Genomic DNA, 22773 nt, shown 5'->3' on the forward strand with positions numbered 1-22773 from the left:
CACATCTAAAGTACATTTTAAGTTGGTGGAGATTCTATGCACTAAGCCAAAAGTTCTAAGTATCAGGAAAACAAAGCACAAATATAGTGGGGTAAAATATATTTATAAATATTATGCCATTTTGGCACCTATTTTACACCTCTGAGACAGAAATTCAGAGTTGATAAAATCTCACTGCTGATCCAGAGTACCAACTGAGCAGCAGGGTTAACAGTCCAATGAGGTGGGGTCCAGGAGACCATGGGCATAACTGGAGGAGGCCATCAAGGATGTGCATAATCAAATGCACACACAACTCTGGAGGTGGTCTTTCCCAAAGCTAGGTCAAGTGGGAACTGAGAACACCTGAGGAGGGAATGCACACAGGATAACCATAAGGGCTAAATATAAATATATTGTGTTTGGGTTTATGTCAGGCAAAAGAAAAGGATAATTACAGCACTCCAATCGGATTTAGCCGGTGAAGGTTTATATCCAAGAGGTGGTTGGGGTTATTGCTCATATAATGCCACTCAGGGATGAATGAGGCTGGTCACTTTCATCTTAAATGTCAGGACCGAATTGCCTAGCCCTGGGCTTCTATGCTCCTCATGGGGCAACGTAGAATTGGATGATGGATGGATGGATGAAAAGAAATGGGATCTGTATTTTGTTTTTGATGATTTGGAGAAGGCCCTTCAGTGTCCCTAGGGAGATTGTGAAGTGGGCAATAAAGACAGGGATCGAGGAGTGGGTGGTCAGGGAGGTTATGGCTATGTATGGGAAGGAACATTGTGGGGTGGATGTGGATGTGGTTGAGAAAATTAGGAGAAATACACTGAGGTGGTTTCGACAAGTGGAAAGAATGGAGAATGAAAGACTGACTAAGAGGGTGTAAGTCAAGTGGAGGGAGGGGAAGACCGAGGATGAGGTGGAAGGATGGAGTTGAGAGGTATATGAGGGAGGAGGGAGTGAGTAGGGGGGAGGGTAGTCAAATGGTGGGTGACAGCGACTTGTAGACGTTTTGTCTGCAGCCACCCTTTGCGGGATCAGGACGTCGGGCTATAGATAAAGATAGATGTGAGTGCTTGCACCCAGGTGAGATAGAGGTTTGAGTGATGAGTCTTCCATGAATGTTGGTGTGCGTCACGGGCTGGTCTTGAGCCCTTTACTGTTTATCATAGTGCTTGAAGCCCTCTCATGTGACTTCAGAAATGGACTCCCATGGAAGATGTATACCAATGACTTGATAGCAGAGAATGAAAGGGAGGCGGAGGAAAAACTCGAAGGTGGAGATATGATATGGGGAACAAGGACTTGAGAATAAATGCAGATAAAACAAAAGTGATGATATCCACAATTGGTGGCGGTACTGTCAAAGCAGAGGGAGAGTAGCCATGTGTGGTTTTCCACAAGGGTGTGGGAAGTAATTCCATCTTGTGCAGTACCGGTATCTGCGATAAGTGATGCATATGAGATGTAGTGGTATTTACAGGTAGACCGTGAGAAAATGCTGATTTCGTGTATTGGGGAGAGCATGTGGAGATCGTCAGGCCTCAAAGGATTGATCTTGCTGGTGAGTCCCTTAAGTGTGTGTGGGAGAAGTAATATACTTGGGAGACATGTTATGTGCTGGAGGTGGGGCTGGAGCTCGTTTTGTGGCTAGAGTGCGGGGTGATTGGGTGAAGTTCGGAGAGCTGTTGCCTCTCCTGACATTTGAGAGCTCTCCCTCCATGGTAATGAATCTTGCGATCTTTTTATGTGGAATGTGACAGGGGAGTAAAGTTGTATGGTAGTGAGATGTGGGCAGTAAAAGAAGAGGATATTCATAGGGCGTCGGGCTATAGATAGATAGACAAATGTACAGAAATGACAATGATCAGGTGGATGTGTAGTGTATCCTGGAATGTGGGGCTAGGTTTACAACTGATGAGTTGAGAGGAAGGATGGGACTGGAGTGTACTATTGTTGTGACAAGGATGGGCAGACTGAGGTGGTTTGGGCATGTGGAGTAGATGGAGGATGACAACTGGGTGCGGAAAGTCAGAAGTGTGAATGTTGGAAGTAAGGTAGCAAGTGGCAAACTGAAAAAGACATGGGATGAGTCACAGAGTGTGACCTTGGATAAGGGAATGGATAGGGAGGCTGACAGAGATTGAGCAGCACTGAGAGCCACCATTAGGTGATCAAGGCCAGTGCATGCATGTTGGTGCCTTTATAAGCAAGTAAGAATTAGGCATATTTCGTCACGAATCACTCGGTACTGATAAAAAAAAAAAAAAAAAAAAATGCAGTGTGAAACCTTTTGAGGCCGTTAGTCATCAAAAATAAATAAATAAAAAAATTATATATATATATATATATATATCTATATCTATCTATATATATATATATATATATATATATATATATATATATATATATATATATATATATAAAAAGAAGTCGTCAGCATGGAGTGATTGCGTATCTCACTTCTCAGATACACACGAATGCAGAAATCATGAAAAATAAACATGTCTGCCAAACAGTATAATTTGTATGACAGTATAATTCACAAGAACTGAGCTTACATAATTATCTTGCCTAACTGTAGTGTCTTCACGTATCGAAAGATCCAAATTTACTTGACCAAAGATCGTCAGTTTATAACAAAAAGATCGAGCACAAAGCCTTTTTTCTTTTTTTTTTCACACTCATTGCACTAAAGGCGAATACATGAATTTTACTGCTCTATCATTAACTTTTTTTCTTTTTTTTTCCAACAAAAAACTATCCACATCGTAAACATCCCGATTCATTTTATCTGTCTGATCATTTGCATTTAAGCTACAGTGCTAAACGCCACTTCGTCCAACAATTTTACATTTTCATTTATAATAAATGCTTGTGTTCATAGCACTTTCAGGGTGGTTTGGCATAACTAAAGTTAGTTTGGAGCCATGTGCTCAGTTCTGAAAGGAAACGAGGAGCAAGGAAATAAGCAAATAATCTTCTCATCACAGCGACCGTTCACACAACACTGAGGCAGGGTTGCCAGGTGCGCGCGTTTCGCGCCAGATTGGGCGACTTTGGAAGATGATTTGCGCTTAAATTTGAACGGCTGCGCGTTGCGCTTTTTTGGGCGCTTTTTGAAATGACTGAGAGAGTATTGGGCGATTTTGTGTTATGGATACGATGTTCATCAAAATAAGAAAAAAAGTAAGAAGACACAACGTATGCCTGATGTACTAATACTTGTATGACTCAGTACTCCTTGCCCTGCCACTCCCCAAACGCATTGTGAAGCCCCAGCCAATTAGCATCTCTACCTGACCTGCCTTTCCATGACCCCAAGTGTGTGTGTGTGTGTGTGTGTGTGTGTTTTAGCCTTTTGTTTTAATCCTGAATCCTCAAGACTCAAGGCTACGCCTTTCTAGTGAGTGTAAATTTAGTCTTCTTAGTCTCTCTTCATATGAAAAGTTCTGAATATCAATGTATAATTTTTGTCATTCTTCAATGTGTATTTTCGAAAGAATATAAGTTCATCCCTATACGTTGCTACTACAGCGCTAACGTCCATCACTTATGTGTTGTACAATTAGCACCAGAGTCATAATGACCACCCTGTTCCTCCCCTACATCTACCTCTTTGTCTGAACGCCTCACACCCTTTACCAAGCCTGCCCATCCAACCCTGATCCCATAATTACTGACGACGCAAAGCTCTCCCTCTGCCCCTCCATACCTTCTGTATTATCCTTCTCTCTCTCTCTCTCTCTCTCTCTCTCTCTCTCTCTCTCTCTCATCCAGATTAAAGTCCACTGTCTCCACTCATCCTGTTATCCCCCTACCCCTCCCCGGAGAGCAATTACCACCTCCTTGTAAATGTTTCACAGGCGCAGCCGTCTGACCCTCTCTCACCTGATCCCACTCCTCTGGTCTGACTTTTCGACCGCCACCTACTACAACTACTATAACTACCAACACACACACACACACACACACACTACGGGTTAATAATAGAGAAGAATGACAATAACTGGCTCTCACCACTCCCAATACTGATGGAGGAGAGGTGTGTGTGTGTGTGTGTGTGTGTGTGTGTGTGTGTGTGTCATTTGCTGTCTGCGCTTTTTGGGCGCGTTTTCGGGATGGATTGGGCGCCAACAGCACCCACCAACCTGGCAACACTGCACTGAGGTAAGCAGCAGGCTGTGGCTGGTGGCATGGGGGTCACGTGGGTCGGGTCGGGTCGAGGAAACCAGTGACCGACGAAAGCATAACACACGAGTTGTATCTGGAAATCCAGTACCAAAACACCCATTTCCCACAATTTCTCTCGCGCAACTGAGTGGTATTACCGTGCTATTATATAATTATGGGAGAAATTAAATGCTCGTGTTATTGTAAGATCGTTTTGTCTTAAATAGTGACTCTACTGTAATCTCGGTAAGTATTAGTTGGCAGGTTGGAGTAGAATAGATGGCACTACGTAAATTATTAAGTCTATAACACTAGTTCATAAATCTAACCTTACATGCTATTTTTTTTCACTTTGGGGGCTAGGCGGGAGGAAGACTGGGTGAGCATAAACATACCCAGCTGGCGGGAAACTGCAAACAGACGATTGAGATGCACGCGGTGTCCACCACATTTGAATTTTTCTAATTTTTACCCATTTCTGGGGAATTTTTATTTTTTGCTTAAATATTCCTGAGGAGATTTGTGCCCTTAGACTGGGGTTGCTGTTAGAATGAATGCCGTTAAATCGAGGTTTTACTTTTAGATTTGGAGAAGGCCTTCGACAAGGTACCCCATATGAGACTACTGTAATGTGGAAACTAGAGCATATAGGAGGACTGAAGGGGAACCTCCTGGAATGGATGAGAGACTTTTTGAGAGACACACAAATGAGGACAGTAATAAAGGATAGGATATCTGGATGGAGGGAAGTAATAAATGGAGTCCCACTGGGCTCGGTGTTGGCGCCAGTAATGTTCCTGATTTACATCAATGATATGGTAGATGGAGTGAAGTTATGCAAGTCTTTTTGCTGATGATTCAAAGATCTTGTGGAAGGTAGAGGTTGAGGAGGATTGTAAAATGCTGCAGGAGCATCTGGATAGGATACACAAATGGAGCCAGATGTGGGAAATGAAATTCAATGCAAAGAAATGTAAAATATTGGAAATGGGTAAAAGTCCCAAGAGGCCATCACTGAATTATTTGATGGGTAATGAATCAATCATAAAAGCGAGAGAAGAGAAAGATTTGGGAGTGCTGGTCCAGGATAGTTCGTCACCTGAAAAACACATTAACAAGACAGTTAGAGAGACATATAAACTCTTGACTAATATAAGAGTAGCTTTTCATTATATGGTTGAGGAGATGATGAAAAAATTGATAGTGGCCATGATTCGCCCCAGGTTGGAATATGCAGCAGTAGTGTGGTCCTCACACAAAAAGAAAGATATAAACACGATTGAGAGAATACAAAGAACAGCAACCAAGATGGTCCCCAGTCTGACAGACCTGTCATACAGAGAGAGGCTGGAAAAGCTGGATTTGTCTTCCTTAGAATAAAGAAGAAAGAGAGGCAACATGATTGCAGTGTTCAGGACCATGGTGGGAGTAGATAAAATTGACAAAGAAGATCTGTTTTTATGGGATAAGAGAGTAACAAGAGGACACGGAATGAAACTGAAGAAGCCAAGCTGCTTGAAGGATATCAAGAAATATAGTTTTCCTTACAGATGTGTAGACCTGTGGAGTAGCCTGGACAGAGATCGTCCAGTCTAAAAACTTAAATGAGTTTAAAGCTAAATTTGACTTATCGAGAAACAGAGACGGGACCCCATGAGCGTAGCTCATTTCCTGTATATCACAATTAGGTAAATACACACACGTAATAAAAGGAACCACACATAATTTGCCTGACTGAAACAAAATTAACCCCAAAGATATCCAATGATACCCTAAACTTAAAGGAATACAATATATGAAGAAGAGACAGAAATTTAAAAAAGGAAGGAGGAATTATAATCTAACAAGGAAAAATCTAATCTACAAGTCAGATATAAAACTAGATATACCCTCACAAGTAGAACTGATTGCATTGGAAATTAACACATTTGAAGGGAAATTAATCTGGCAAATTTATTTATGCCACCCAAAACAAACACTTAGGAGTGGTGAACATGAAGACCATGCATAACACAATCAGATGATCAGACAGACCTCCAAGTTGTTTCTCACCATCCTCATATCAGTAACACTCCTCAGGACCTTTCTTTCTACAAGTATGCAATCAACCAAGTTCCTTTCAGCACTCTTTCCATTCCCTCCGTACCATGTATTGTGTGCATCTTTGTCCTTAAAATATGAATTATAAATGCATAAACTCCTTTTCTTACAAATATCACTCAGTTGCCAATCATTATTATTCTCCCCTTGTCCAACATACCAACTGATTACATAATTCCCAGGACTAGTGTTAACCCTTCCAATTATGTCACTCATAACAAACACTTTAAAACTCCTGGGCATCTGTCCTCTCACTCCATTCAGCTGATTCTGGAACATATAATTTTCTGTCTCATCCCTACCATCGCAAGACGCATACCCAACAATTACTGCTAATTTCACTCTCTAGAACTGGAACTTGACATGAATATACCTTGAGCTGACACATCATACAATCTTTCAGTCCCCTCTGTCATTCATCACTCATCAACAATGCAACTCCTTTGCATATTGCATGTGAATTCATGGCCAAACTTATACATTTCACACCCTCCCACTCCTCCACTTCACACTCCTTTCATCTTAGTCTCACACAGTGCCATCACAGCCTACCTATCACTCATTATTTCCTCTCTCTTGCTCTCCTCAATCGCATCTCTCACATTCCACAGAGCCATCTAAACCTTTTTCTGGCTATTATTAGATGTCATATTTCAGTGCAGGCAAATCTACTCCTTAGTGAGTTAAAGGCAATTAAAACTTTCATCATGTCAGTTACCTGTCAAAATGTTCTCCTTATTTTAGATTACCTCAAAATATTTCCTTATTTCCATGCATTTAATTTAAAAATATACTGTACATAAAATGGTATCAATTACATTTTATCACTTACTTTCATATGCTAAAGATGTTTGCACTTCTTGATGCCTTGTTTCTTGTTACCATTTTGGCTTTCTGGTCTGAGTGCTTGAAAAATTTTCAAGTCTGCACTGAACAAAACCTGCAAAGTGTATAATATGAGTACACAGAGAAGTCAAAGCTATATCACATTATAACACACAATTCTATAAATCAGTCAGTTGCTGATTTTGAATATTTTGCAAAACAGTATATACAATTACCATCTTAACCGTTTTTCACCATTATAACAAAGAAATTGTTTGCTGTACAGTGACCCTTTCTCCTACTCAGACCCCGCTTACACAGATTCTGCTTACACGGTGCCTGTAAGATATGCCAAATTCTGAAGGGTCCCCGATAAATGAAGTGCTTTCAAAAACCTGCATGGTGATGTGTAGGTCACCATCTTGACCTTTAGCACCTAGCACCCCTGTAGAGGAGATGGGGTCACAGAGGGTTTTAGTTGGCAAGTTGGAGTCTATCATGGTACGATTTTTCCCACTTTTTTATTCTTCAAGCCTTTTTAATGTCACCTTTCTATGTCTGTTTTACTTCAGTACACTTTGGAATCATATCTGTAGTCTAACTGGAGTCATGAAGGGTTTTTAGTAGATAAGTTGGTGTCAGACTAAGGACAGTGTTAACACAGTAACTTTCATTATAACAAGTTCAATGGTTTTCACAAGGGAATTTCCATAGGTAGAGCTGGAAGGTGAATGAAGTGATGTGCCCCCTTAACATTTGCCTTGAGTGAGTGGTGTGGAGAGTTCGGGGAGAGATAAGGGTCACAGATTCATTCTGAGATGGCAAGACAGCAGTTGCCTAAGTGTGGATATTTACAAAAATTCATGTCTGCAAAGAAGTTAAGATTATCACTCCAGTATACACAAAAACTATCTGATTTGGAACTAAGAAGCTATGGAGAAGGTAGTCTGACAGATGAATTTCAGTCAGAAGCATTGTGAGGTTCACATGAGGAATGGTGGTTTTCCAGAGGTCAAGTCAGTCAAATCAAAATATTGCCCCATGAGGAGCATAGGAGCCCGGGGCTAGGCAAGTTGGTCCCGACATTTAAGATGAGAGTGACCAGCCTAACTCATCCCTGAGCGGCATTACATGAGCAATCAACCCCAACCACCCCTTGGATATAAACCTTCACCGGCTTAATCCGACTGGAGCGCAATAATTACCCACTAAACCACCAGGCGCCAAAATCTGGTTATATGGTTACCACCTAGCATAGTAAATGGTTTCCTGGTGCACAGGAAACCATTTGGTTTGTCACTCAGTGTAGAATCACCCACAGGCTGAAGGAAGTGGAAAGAGTGAAGGAAAGAAAGACAGAAGAGGGAATGTAAAGTCACCTTTAGGCAGAAGGACAAGGAAAGAATGAAGGAAAGACGAAGTTAGATAAAAGGCCATGAATGGTGCGGACTTTTATGGAAGGCAAGTCAGACAGTGATCCAAGATGTTTTACCTGGTCACTGCAGAATGAAGGCCCCATCTAACATTCTTCACCCTGTCCTACTGGCTGATCATCTTTTCCATCAAATCCTAATTGCTATTGTTGTTGTGCTTCCCCAGTCTGTTTGACTGAGGAGACCCATCAGCCACAGGCTTGCAATTGCCCTTGCAGGGAACTGAAGTTTCCTTGCAGTGGACAGCGTTTAAACTACAGCAAGCTGTGAAGGTGTGCGGAGGTTTAGTTCCTGGATGAACATTGCATTTGCATCTCTCCATGCAGTTAACAGGGAAACTATAGTAGGCTCCACAGCACCTTATCTGGTTATGCAGTTACCACCCGGCATTGTAAATCTGCCGATCTCATTTCCATCATTTTCTCTGCTTGCCTCTTCTTTACACTCCATCTCAGGGCTGCCACTAAGTCCCCCCCCCCCTCTTTCCAATAAGTGCTATTTATCACTTTTATGAACAATGTAACCAAACAATATCCATTTCTGCTTTTTAAGTAGGGTAGTCATCATCATCCGGACTTCCTTTCCCACCCTAAGGCAGGGTGAGAAATAGCTCACAACATTCATCCAGCCAGCTCGATCTCTTGTCAGTCCCCTAGTCTCACCGACTTCCATACCTCTCTTCCTCACACAATCATTCACTATATCCCTCCATCTTCTCCTTGACTTACCTTGCCTCCTCCCTCCTTCTAATTCACTCAGATATAACTTTTCCACCACTCTGTTGTTATCCATTCACTCCACGACCATACCATCTCAGTACACACTCTCTGATTCTGGTATCCACAGACTTCCTCACTTCGCATTTTTCATGAATCATATTATTTCGTGTCCTATCCACTCTGTACTCCACACACATTCCTTAGCAGTCCCATCTCCACTGTTCTAACTCCTGATTTTTCATTTTCATGCCACACCATAGTCTCACATCCATATGTTAAAGTTAGCAAAAACCCTCCTTCACGTTAGCCTCGCACAGCTGCAACACTCAAGCCCGTCTCTTATCAAGGCCTTGATAGCACCAACCACTTTCCTTCCTTGTGTCACTCTACTTTCCACTTGTTTTGAACATTTTCCTCTCTTTCCTGTAACTGTACCCAGGTATTTAAACACTCACCAGTTCTAGTCTTCCTCCATTCACTGTAACATCACACTGGGAGTCAGCTTCTCTGTCAATAACCATCACTTTACTCATTTCTACATTTCATCTCAAAGCACAATGCTGACAGACATCAACAAAACTCTGCACTAGTCTACCAAGTTCTTGTCCGGTATTTGCAAGTAGCACTGCATCATCAGCACACAAACTGGAGATGTTTCGTCCATCACCATTCATTACCAATGCCATCCCTCTCTCCATTATTTGTGTTTTTACTTCTCTCATCACCCCATCCATATATATACTGAACAACCATTTGGACACCACACAACTCTGTCACACACCCACAATGATTGTGAACCATTCACTAATGCCCTTTTACCCTTTTAGTCCAAGAACATTAGCTCAGAATAAGCTAAAACCTGCAAATTTTGGGAAACAAACTGAAACTTTCAGTGTAGGTCCAGAAAAATGTTTACAATCACATACTAAAAGTCCCTGCAAATCCCCTTGTGCATTTTTCAAAATTCAAGATGGCATCCAAGATGGCCACCATTTCATATTTTTATATAACTTGGTGGTAGGTGGGGGCGCTCATCATCCACTCACTCGATGTAATGCTGCTCTCGGGTATCTGCCCTTTCCTCTCCTCCCCTTTTCCTTCCTTCCTCTTCTGTCTTTCTTTACTTCATTCTTTCCTCATGCTTCTGCCTATGGGTGACTTTACACTCCCTCTTTTGTCTTTCTTTCCTTCATTCTTTCCTGTTCATTCTGCCTATAGGTGACTCTACACTGAGTGACAAGCCAAATGGTTTCCTGTACACCAGGAAACCATTTACTACGATCCACGTGGGGCAACGTAGTATTGGATAATGGATGGGTGGATATAATTTTGCTTCTAGACAGGTTAGAAACACAAGAAAGTATCTAAATGCATGTTGTAAGGTACTAGTAACCCATTACAGTGGTTATCTAGAGGATCTGTACATTGGAAATGTCATAAACTAAGATGGTGGTCGCACTGGAATCCAAAATGATCTGAAAGCCTTAGATAATCTTTAGATTTTAACCCCTTCCGGTCAAACAACACCATATGATGTTCTTGAGTGAGGTGGGCTCAACAGTCTGACAACATCATATGGTGTTCATACATTTTGCGCCTAGAAAACGACCTTGAACAGCCCAAATGCTGGCTGCTCCCACTCTTGAAACTTGCTGCTCCCCCTCCCACACCAGTGTTCTGCTCAGTAACCAACAATCTGTTATAGTGAGAGGTAATATGCCTCAGCCAAAACTATATGGGACATAAAACCCTCATTTTGCATACATTTTTGAAGCTTCAAAAATAATTTTTCCGGAAACAAACCGGTTAATTTTCTTCTTCTTCCATGTACCAACCAGGGAAGCACTCATGATGAAGTGAAAAATGTTGGAGAAACCTTCATCCTGAAGCTCTATGGTGCGAGCAACATTGAATCCCTCGATGAATTCCAACACATCGCTTACAAACAGGCCATAGGTCACAGTTCCCTGAGCTCATTTCAACTAGTGAGCTTACTTCCAACAAATGCTGCAGCAAAGCATCATTCATGCCACATGTATCTCACAGTTCAAGAATGAACAGGCAACAGTCTACCTCCAACAGAATGGGGATGGCGATCACACGATGGAACTCTCGTGCCTGTAGATATATATCCCTCTTGCACCTGGCACCTTACTTAACATGGTATCATGTGAGTGCCAAACCATGACATATAGTTGCAAGAAACTTAGGCTATATTGTACCTCGATGTGCAATAAATGCAATAGTCAGTCTTGCAACAACACTGCATCGATGTTAGAAGCCAACGATGATAAGGACTTCGAGTCAATGCAGTGAACATAAGGGTTGATGACACAATATTGGATGATGAAATCCAAGACTGCTGAAACAATGTACTATGCATGCACTAATCTGCACAATATCAAGGTGAAAATTTATTAATTTATTATGAGCTGTGTATGGCTGTCATTTATTTTGATATCTTGCCTGGAAGCAAAGTTATGGAAAATAAGGAAATATCAGCAAATTTTTTATTCTAATTTGGCTGTCATATTGATTTATGAAATCTCCAGTACGTGTAACCTGCAACTAATACTTTAATGTGTTCCTAGTACCTTACAACATATATTTAGACACTTTATTCATGTTTCTAACCTGTCTAGAAACAAAGTTATGTAAAAATATGAAAATGGTGGCCATTTTGGATGCCATCTTGAATTTTGAAAAATGCACAAGGGGGCTTTTTGGAGACTTTTATTATGTGATTCTAGACATTTTTCTGGACCTACCCTGAAAATTTCAGCTTGTTCCCACAAATTTCTGAGTTTCAGCTAAAACTCTCGGACTATTCCACATGCCTCACTACCGTCATAAAAACTCTTGACGGGACCTAGCAGCTTATCATCTACACCGTACATGTGCAAAATCTTCCACAGTCCTTTTCTGTCTACTTTGTCATATGCTTTTTCCAGATCCTTAAATGCCATAAACACCTTATAGTCTTTCTCAAAAGCCTTCTCCACTACCGCTATCTGTCTCGCTGTAAATAATTGATCTACACATCCTCTACCACTTCTAAAACCACCCTGTTCATCACTCACTAGGACTTCTGATATCTCTCTTATGTTTTCTATAGTAATTCTTTCATAAATCTTTCCGCCAACACTCAATAAACTTATGCCACAATAATTCTTGCACTCACTTTGCTCACCTTTATTTTTGTACAGGGGCACAATCACAGCCTTCTTCCACTTTGCAGGCACAGTTTCACTCATCCATGCCTTCTAACATATCTCCAACAAGCACTTCATTCTCTTCTCTCCACTACACTTAATCATCTCTGCATACATCTCATCAACCCCAGCTGCTTTCCCATTTTTCAGCAGCTTCACAGCGTTCTTCACCTCTGTGAGTGTCAAGTTTCCTGGCACTGCATTCCTTCTCTGCACATCCCAGAACCAATCATGTTTACAGTCGCTCAGTTCTCTCTATTCCCATTCATCAGGCTTTCAAAATATTCTTTCCTGCTACATCCCCATGGGTTAATAATCTACCACTTACATCCTTCACACTTTCACATTTCTTTCCACTGTCACTTCTACATTTCCACACCTCTTTCCTGAATAACTTCCTATTTTCGGAGTAATTTGCATTCATTTTTCTTCGTAGATCATCATTTAAATCCTTCTTTTCCCTCTTCACTAGTCGCTCACATGCTTCTTGCTCTCAGTATATTCAGTTTTTAGTTCAACTGAACCCTGTTCTTTAACCATTCCAGTCACTTCCTCTTTTCCTCCACTGCTCTCTTAACCTCTTCATCCCACCAAGCCCTACCTTTCCTCTTTCCTGTTAATCTTGCCACACCACACACCGCTTTAGCATTCCTAACTAAGCAATCTCTATATGCATTCCACAAGCTGTCCAGATCCATTTCATTCAAATTCACTGAGCAACTCCTCCCTACTTTGGTCCTGTATTCATCTGCCATTTCTTTGATCTTCAGCTTCTTGGCTTTCAGTCTTTCTTTTTTGACTGCTTCTCTCTCTCCTTGTCCACCTCACTCCTCTCAGCTTGATATTTAAAATTATGGAGGGATGGGGTGGAGAGGTATAGGAGGGAAGGGGGTGTGAGTTGGGAGCAGGGCAGTGAAATGGCGGGGGACAGGGCGACGTGGAGGCAATTTGTTTGTGGCCACCCCAAACGGGATTGAGGTGTCTGGCAATAGATAGATAGATAGTGGCTACCTTACTAACTGATATGGTTATCCTTTCCTTCTATGATCCTAAGTTTGCATGCAAAAGACTTTGTCAGACTTTATGTTTCCAATCCATAAGTTAAAACAAAGAGGGCACACTGCCTGTAAGGAGGTAAGAGTGGGAAAAAAAAAAAAAATGCCTTAAGTCCTGAAAAGTTTCTACTGCTTTATACTTGCACTAAAAAAACAATTTATAAAGTGAAACTTTTGCTTAGTTTTCTTGAAGGGGATAAGGAAGCAATAGGAGGAATGCAATATGAGAAAAATATTAATCTTATGTAAAAGTCAGAGGTGAAACATTGTTGTAGCAACACATTCAAATTTATTCTCCATTCCTTTCTGATGTCTAATACTGATACACTAGAAAACTAGATACTGTATATCACTCAGGCAGAGTGAAAAATCAATCCAAACCAAATTTATGATGTGGCACTGTGCTGGTGAGAATTAGAAACTAAGAATCATAATATGGTGAATGTCTAACGTAAAACCATTGCTCTGTAAAAATTGGGCATTACGCTGTACATTCAATACTTAACCTCATAGGACAGATATATTTTTGTCTTGTATCTATAGCTAATGTCAGATTATTTTATTTAGCTCAAGAATAACAACTCTGACTGATGAGGTTAAATCAATGGTTCTTAAAAATTTTCAGCCCCAATACCCCCTGGTTCAGCTCTATGTCAACCTGATATCCCTTCCCTAAGATTATTACTTTTTTCATTTTCAATTTCCTGCAAATAGTAAAAAGAGAATGGCTATGAAGAGTTACCACAGGCTACAAGTTTTTTTTTTTTTTTTTTTTTTTCAGGATGCCTTTCTGGATACTCACAAGAACCTATTTTGATACCCCGGGGGGATATCAAGGCACTACTTTATGAACACCTGGGTTAAATAAATGTATAAGTTTCAATCAGTCTCTATCCATTATTGAGAAAACTCACTGAGTGGGCCCAACCAGCATATTCTCCGAAGACAGTGCGAAAATGGTCACCGATTTCTTGGTAGACCTTGTCTGTAACAGTTTTGCGAGTTTTCAAGTGCGGAAGGTAGTCTCTTGCTGCAATCTGGAAGACATGTGTGTCCACAGGAATGGCATCTAAGTGACCCATTGACATAAGGCAGATGCAGTCGCTTACCTGAAAAAGGTGAGGGAAACACTCTCATTCACTTAACCCCTTTACTATTCAGCATCTTAATTTTGTTTATTCTTGCTACCTCCACACTATTATATTCCACTTAAAATAACACACTGTTTATGTTGGGTCATGTCAAGTGGCCATAGAGGGTTCCTCCCACATAAATGGGAATACGATGCAGTTAAAAGGGTTTGGTGGAAAAAAAAAAAAAAGTACAGGCACACTATCTATGGGATGGATGAGCTTTTCTTTGTGTCTTGCTGTCGAACAGTTGAAAAATCTCTTTCACAATGTTATTTTTGTACTGTGAATTTGCATACAATGGGAATACCAATTCAAATAAAGGGTTTTGATGCAAAAAATGGCAATGTGGATAAGTGGAAATTTGAATATCAGTCATTTGGATATTGGATGATGCCGGTAATCATAGACATTTCTGTAAAATACCCTAAAAGTTAAGGGTTTACTGTCCCTTTTGCAGTTTAAGCATACAGCTGTCTCTCTCCATTCCACAGACTACGCTTACCTTTGCCCCAACACCATGGAGGCTCATAAGCTGTGAATGGCATTCCTTGTATGGCAGCAGTCTGAGAGAATGTAACCACTTCTCTCCTCCTCTCTCCAGGATTTGTTTGGCTGACTTATGAATGAACTTGGCTCTGTTAACAAACAAAACTCCTGCTGAACTTCTACATCAAATTAATTCCTATCATCCTATATTTTTTAATTTCAAAATTATCTTCAATCCTTAAACAATAAAATCTTAAAGGAACATGCACATCAGTAATCATATAACCTGTTGCTACATTCACTCCCACATACAAGGAGGCACACTATTTATTACCATATTTCCATTACAAAAATTGTACATCATCCAAAGGGGAAGGCTGTCAACCTACTATGTAATGCAATGCAGCATTCAAAGGCTGACAACTTGGAATGCATGTGATAGCTCAATGGAAGAAAGGTCAGGCATGGGATAAGGTCGTGGATTTCAGTCATGAACCTAGTGTCACTGATCAACCAAGAGCAAGGAACTTGTATTCTACTACCTGTACTGAATGTGACTACACCTATCGTTACTGGCGGGTAAATGAATGTGAAGAGAGGATTATTAAACTCAGAAATGAGTAAGATGTGATAATGAGCAGAGGAAATTTCTTGATAATGAACAGAAACCTAAAAAAGTCGGCAGCAATGCCTTATGGAATGTTCGTTACATTAGGGTTATGGGGAAAAACAGAGGCACAAAAATGTGGCCATACTGTATGATACTGGTCTCTTGACTGTGATTACAGACTGTGCAATATAAATACAACCTCAAACCTTGACAACAGATGGCTGCAGAGGGCATCTGCAAGAAATTTCAGGTACAGGATACAGAGCCAAGGAAGCTATAAACCTCTAGTGAGAGCCTTGTAATAAGTTTGTGACAAAAAGGGCAGTGGGTTCGTGCACAAATGCCTGAAAATATTTCCACTATGGCCAAGCTGCCTAAAATGATGTGATGTGGTGAATTCTGCCCCATAACTTTTGCAGCCACTTTACATCTACCTGTATTTAGAGTGATGAAAAGATGTACTTTACAGGTAGTTCTAGTCATTCCAATCTAAGGTTACCATATAGCACAGCCCACACTCCTCTGCAGGTTGCATCATGTAAGTGATCCACAGAGTCAAAATTTGTAATTAGACAGCAATGCAAATAGGTCAGAGGTACTCCTCTGCTTCTCATTTTTATTAAAGGCCTTCATAATTATGGTTTACTCAATTCTCAGTCTGCTGTTTTCATGAGTGTCTGTCCACCCAGAGGTTGTTTACTTCTAGAATTTGTTGCACAAAATATGTCTGGTTGAGGAACAGGTGAAAAAACTGAATGGGCCTGAATCTTGCAGAGCTTGTTTTGTTATTTTTGTAGATGCAGGCCACCACACTGTCCACTGTTTCGTCTTTGTTTCATTTTTTAAGGCTCCAACGTGCTTGCATGTGTCAGCCTTGATCACCTAATGGCAGCTCTCCATGTTGCTCAATCTATGGCAGCCTCCCTGTTCAGTCCCTTAACCCTAAGGTTACACTTAATGACCTCGTCCCATATCTTCTCCGGTTTACCCCTTGCAAGCCCACCCCCAATATTAACACTTCTCACTTTCTGCACCCAATTATCATCCCCCAACCTCTCCACATGCCCAAACCACCTCAATCTACCACTCATCAAAACATCAATGCACTCCAGTCCCATCCTACCTCTCAACTCTTCCATTGTTAAACCTAGCCCCCCCCAAGGCCTTGCATGCAGGGACATACTGCACATCCACCTAATCATTGTCATTTCCATACATTTGAGCCTTCAAATATCCTCTTCCTTTACTGCCCAGGTCTCACTCCCATACAGTATTACACTCCTAACATGTGCTGCATACAAAGATCCCTTAGCAAGTAGGGAGAGCCCTCTCAATGTCAGAAGAGGCAACAGCTCCCTGAACTTCTTCCATGGCATACTGAATACAGTACAGTACATGTTGAGAGCAGGTTATCTACCCTCATGATGAAAAGAGGGTCAATAGTCTTTCTGTTCATATTCACTGCAGTGGGGAGAGATGACTATACCCCTCACATCCATGTGGTCTATCATCACCTTCACTACACTGACATCCTTCAGTTAGGTACTTCACTCCTGCTATTGCCAGACAATTTTATCCTGCCAAAGATGAGTCCCCTGGTGGTGACAGGATACTGCCAGACAGTTTTATCCTGCCAAAGATGAGTCCCCTGGTAGTGACAGGATTAATAAAGGCTATGTCTAACTCCTCTACTTTGATAAGTTTCTCAAGTGAAATACAATCACCTGCCAGTGGCACAAATCAATTATAAAAAAAGACCACCCAACTGAAGAGGTTAACAAGTGATACTCCAAAACTGTGTTTGAAATGTTTAAACAGATAGTGAGGGCATGTATTGGTGAAATCCGGCTGTGAAAGTGCAGAGTGGTGAGATCTATCCACTATTGTAGGGGCAGCTGGTTACTATGTACTGTAATGGATGACTGAAACTCAATACCTGTATCCAAATCCTTCAGCTCTGAGTGTGTCTTCCACTCCATCCCCAGCCAATACAGCCACAGTGGGAAAGGAGTGCCAGGTTGTACCTTCAACGGTGGTCAAAAGGGACCCATACAACTTGCACAGGCGATCTACCAGCATTGTGATCCTGAATGTGAACAGCAGTTTCTCATTAGGTTTGATGATTTCTTGCAATCGGTAATTAATGAAGAGCTTAAAACCTCTCTCTATTTATCTACAGCCAGACGCCTTAATCCCATAAGGGGTGGCCACAAACAAATCACCTGAAATGACATTAAATTTCTTTTTTTGTCCAGTACACTATATTATTACAAACTGTTGTACAGCCATGATTCAAGACCTTAAAATAAACATTAAATTTGTTCTGTCTGGTGCGGTATATTTTTACAAGTTGTTGTACTGTACTGCCATGATTCAAGACACCTTAATACCCAGGGGCCTTATGTTTATCAATACAGTATACAGTACAGTACTTACTGCCAAAATGCATGGTATGGGTGGAAATACCTCCACTTTACTTTACCATGGTATACACTGGCAATATCAAAACAAGTATACTGTATATATATATATATATATATATATATATATATATATATATATATATACACACATACAGGTACATTATCATCTCATCAGCCGTTTGAGTGTCCACTGCAGGACTGGCCTATCCCGACTGAAGTGAGGACGATACAGCCAATGTATCTCTACCAAGTGGCTTAGGCTGTCTGGTAGAGATTGTATATAGGGTGAGAAGAGCTTGTAAGTGTAATTGTAGTGTTGGAGTGGCATTGGATGTGTGTGTAGTCTGTGAACCAAGCGTAATCGGCCCACGCAAGCCGACTGGGTGCAAGCATACTTTATAGTATGCGACACTGGTTCAACCACAGCACCCCGTGTCCGCCAATGCAGTACGTGACCAGAAGAACGTTCCCAAAGTTTATTACCCTGGCAGGGCGCGAACCCTTGTTCTTCAGTGTACGAAAACGCACACTTTACCGTTGTACCACAGAGGCTCCTATATATATATGTATATAAATATACAGGCATACCCCAGTTTAACGATCTAAATGGTTAGGTAAAACCCTATTGTTAGGCGGGGTATCGTATATCGGGGTACTTTTAACATGTATTTCAATGTGGAGCGTTTACCAGCCTTGGGTTTCCCCCCAAACCAAGCCCAAAACCCACCCAAATGAGCCCTAAAACAGGTTTAAAGGCAATCTAAATGGCCTAACAGCTGTCAAGGAAGCTAACCAAAGCCTAACACCTGTAAATAACTCACTAAAACCAGCAAGTCAGATCTGAATATCGTCAAATGTCAAAAAAATCAAGCTTAGTAAACTGTACCCCAAAATGATAATGTTCACCCCACCTATGGCTAAAACACATTAATTGAAGTCTAAAAACAGTTTATAAATCAACCTAAACACACAATTTTAGCCTAAAATATCAACAAAATCGGTAAGAAAAATAAAAACCCATCGTTAAACCGGGGTTTGGCCATTGTTAGGCGGGGTATGGTGCAATTTCTACCCCCAACGTTAAGCCGGGGTATCGCATCTAGGGGTATCGTATATCGAGGTATTACTGTATGCCACTCCCATGCCAGCCAAGAGCTCACAAGTCTCCCCAACTATCACGCCAACGTGCCCCCCAGGCGACAAACTATCCCGGACCAGCACTCCCAAATCCCCCCACCCCCACCCCCGCGACCAATCCACCACCCAACAAACAGTTCAGTGACAGCCTCCCGGCACCCCCACCTACTTCAAATATTTTACACCTCCCCATGTCAAACTTCACCTCCCACGTACAGCCCCAATCACGCACCCCACCCAGATCCCCCCGCAGCACCCCACAATCCTCCCCAACCCCCACCCTCCCCAAGATCCCCACATCATCAGCAAACAGACCCACACAACAGTTCACTCCATCCACCACGTCACCAATGTAAACCAGGAACATCACCGGCGCCAACACCGAGCCCTGAGGGACTCCACCTGCCACCTCCCTCCACCCAGACACCCCATCGTCCTCACCTGTCTGTCTCTCAAAAAGTCTCTCATCCACTCCAGGAGTCTCCCTCTCAGTCCTCCCCACACATTCCAGCCCCCACACCAGTCTCCCATGAAGCACCCTGCCAAAGGCCCCCTCCAAGCCCAAGCACACACAATCCACCCAACCATCTCTCTCCCGCACCCCGCCAACTGCCCCCGAGCAAAAGCCCAACAAGCCAGAAACACACGACCCTCCACTTCCGAATCTAAACTGACACTCAGCCAAAATATTCATCTCCCCCAGACACCCTATCCATCCGTTCCTCAGGACTCTACCGCACAACCCTGCGACCATGCTGGTCAGAGACACCGGTCCACAATTCAGGGGCCCCTCCCTGCCTCCTCCCCCACAAACCAGCACCACACCCGCCCCCCTCCACCCCTGTGGCACCCTCCCCTCCTCCAGAGAACACACGACCAAACCGTGAACCCCATCCGCCAGCTGTTCTCTGCACTCCCTCAGCATCCAATCAGAGACCCCATCAGGTCCCGGGGCCCGCCCCACATCCTGGGCCTCCAGCAACTCACACACCTCCTGCACCTCCACCCCCATATCTCCGAGCACCGGTACATCTTCAATCACTCCCTCCCCCTCCACAAACTCCCCCTCACCAGCGAAAACCGATTGGAAACACCTGCTCACCATCCCAGCCCGCACCGCTGCATCCCCATAGACCCCTCCTTTTACTTTCAATCTGGTGTGTGTGTGTGTGTGTGTATGTGTGTGTGTGTGTGGTGTGTGTGTGTGTGTGTGTGTGTGAGAGAGAGAGAGAGAGAGAGAGACTGGGGGCAAGGGTAGTAGGGGTGTTTGGCTTTCTTGCCTCCTTCTCTGTGTCCTCACCACCACCCCCACTTGTATCCCTCCCCCACTCCAGCTTGTTTCCCTCCCCAAACCCCCTGCCCTCCCCCACCCCTACTTGGCACAGTCAGCAGCCTGCCTGGCTGTTTAGTTGCCCTGAAGCAGTGTTGAACATTGCATGTCCCATCATCTCACCCCCCTGCATGTGATGATTATTTGCCATATTTTAACACTAGTACTGTTTATGTGGATAATAACATTACCTATGGTGTTTCTGTGTCAGTCTCTATTGACTGAGTAAAGCATAAGAGGGTTTGGATTTCTGGGATGCATCTCTGGCTTTTCTTCAGTATCTCAGGGGGAAAATTACTTCGATATCCAACATACTCGTTGACTGAACACTCCCACTAGTACACAACACTGCTGGATACTGGGTATGGTACTTACCTCTGGATATTATTGTTGGATGAACAGATGAAGGAAAATACATTTTCTACTGGGTCCTGCCTGAGCATACGGACACCTGAAAATTGAGGGCAGACTAAGGCAAAATTACTATCAGCCTCAGCCCATGATTTGTACAATTTTTCTAAGCATATGTCAAGTTGGAAATAATTTCTAAACACTTCATCAACTTGTTCCTCACTAATGCAGTCAAGTACTTTTTCACTATTTGTAGGCTTTATTTGTATCCCTAATTCCATGTCTTTCTTTCTCTTTCTTCCATGTTGAGAGAAGTAAGGTGTGGTGTACTGAGAGTGTGAGAAATGTGGCTGACAGATGAGGTAAGAGTCATCCTGTGAGAGAGTCCACACAACGTTGCCCACCACTCCCCGCCATTTCTCACTGCCAGGGCTCACTCTTCGCCATCTGAAATGGTATTCAAAGTATAAGTAAAGAACTGTATGTACTGTAGTGAATGGAGGTTATTTACCACCCCACCAGTTTCCAGTAACTGTTAAGATGTCATCAGTTGGTTTTGGCACCAGTTTCAGCTTTTAGTCCCCAGAAAAAACTCAGCTGTACCATTGCCATCGTCAATATGGGGTTTCCTTTATGAGGAGGCATGGCATCATTAGACTGGTAGGTCTTCACTGAATTTTTTCTACACATGTCAAGTGGGGTTGGTGGAGGATTAGTGCCCCTCCCTGTGAAACAGTTAACTCTGAGCCATTGGCCACCCCGTCTAGGATACATGGCGTCTGGCAATGAATGAATGAATGAATGATGTCTTTATCTCTTCTCAAATACAGTGACCATGCTTGTACAGCAAATTCCAAATGTGGTCTTACATACTGGTAGCTGTTATATAAAATTTAAAATGTTTCCAGGCATAAGTAATCAAAAGATTTATTAGTCACCATTTTATTTGCTTTTGTGGTCATGCTGGTTATATGATGTTCAGTTTTAAAATTATTTGCAATTATTATTCGAAAGTCCTTTCTTACTACTTCCAACTCACTATCTAGCGTTCTATATGACATGTTAGTATTTCCATGGCCACAATGGACAACTACATTTTTCTGCATTGAAGTCCACTTGCCATGTTTTCGACCATTTTTCTAAATATTGTAGATCTGAATATTACGTTTTCCTCATTTGACGTTCTACTGTAGATTTTAGTATCATCAGCATATATTTTACAAACAGACTTTACATTACTTGGCAAATCGTTAATAAACATAACAAGAAGTATAGGACCTAGGACTGAGCCCTGTGGATCTCCACTTATCACATTTGTCCATATTGATTTCACTCCATTTACAGATACACACTGTCTTCTATCAGTCAAAAATCCTTCCTTCCAACTGTAGACGTTTCCTTTCACTCCAAGTGTATCCAATTTATAGTCTCTCATGGGGGATACTACCAAAGGCCTTCTTAAAGTCCAGACAAATTATATAAGGATCCCCTCTCTCATGTTGTAAAGTCCAGTCTTCCAAGGCTTCCAGCATATTTGTTAAGCATGACCTTCCACTTACAAATCCATGTTGGCACGATGTAATCAAATTGTTTTTATTTAATAGTTCTACTAAGAAGTCTCTCAATTTTTAAAATTTTACATTATCAACAATACTATTACATTATGCTGTATCACCTACCTAAAGGATTGCCCACATTGTAAGGTAATGTTAAGATCCAGTTCAGATCTTGGACATGATATCCTGAATATCTTAGATGCCATTGATTTAACAGAAAGAATTCCTAACACTTAAAC

At 41.9% G+C, this 22773-nt stretch overlaps 1 protein-coding gene across 3 annotated transcripts; it reads right to left on the bottom strand.

Annotated features, from left to right (window-relative positions):
• Positions 1–329: 329 nt before the first annotated feature.
• Ogg1 (8-oxoguanine DNA glycosylase) lies at positions 330–22767 on the bottom strand. Of its 3 annotated transcripts, XM_080281770.1 has the most exons (8): positions 22658–22767; positions 21202–21425; positions 21003–21078; positions 17674–17823; positions 15144–15276; positions 14423–14617; positions 7097–7204; positions 330–345 (listed from the first exon to the last, which is right to left on the bottom strand). In XM_080281770.1, exons 1-7 carry the CDS (start codon positions 22738–22740, stop codon positions 7106–7108), a joined length of 960 nt encoding a protein of 319 aa, XP_080137896.1. In that variant the 5' UTR covers positions 22741–22767; the 3' UTR covers positions 330–345; positions 7097–7105. The 3 variants fall into 3 exon arrangements, with proteins under 3 accessions (XP_080137896.1, XP_080137894.1, XP_080137895.1); XM_080281768.1 differs by having other exon boundaries at positions 21003–21425; XM_080281769.1 differs by lacking the exons at positions 330–345; positions 7097–7204 and adding an exon at positions 8689–8786 and having other exon boundaries at positions 21003–21425.
• Positions 22768–22773: the final 6 nt, after the last annotated feature.

Source organism: Coenobita brevimanus, chromosome 91, assembly GCF_032717465.1.
Source record: "Coenobita brevimanus isolate Jiangsu-jjx chromosome 91, ASM3271746v2, whole genome shotgun sequence".
NCBI lineage: Eukaryota > Metazoa > Arthropoda > Malacostraca > Decapoda > Coenobitidae > Coenobita > Coenobita brevimanus.

Coding starts and splice junctions, on each gene's coding strand:
- Ogg1 (XM_080281768.1), bottom strand. CDS start 22,740: ATGGCATCTAAGATATTCAGGATATCATGTCCAAGATCTGAACTGGAT. Junction 15,277..17,673: donor GCTGAAGGATTTGGATACAG/GTATTGAGTTTC, acceptor GTTTGTTAACAG/AGCCAAGTTCATTCATAAGT. Junction 14,618..15,143: donor TCCATGGTGTTGGGGCAAAG/GTAAGCGTAGTC, acceptor CACCTTTTTCAG/GTAAGCGACTGCATCTGCCT.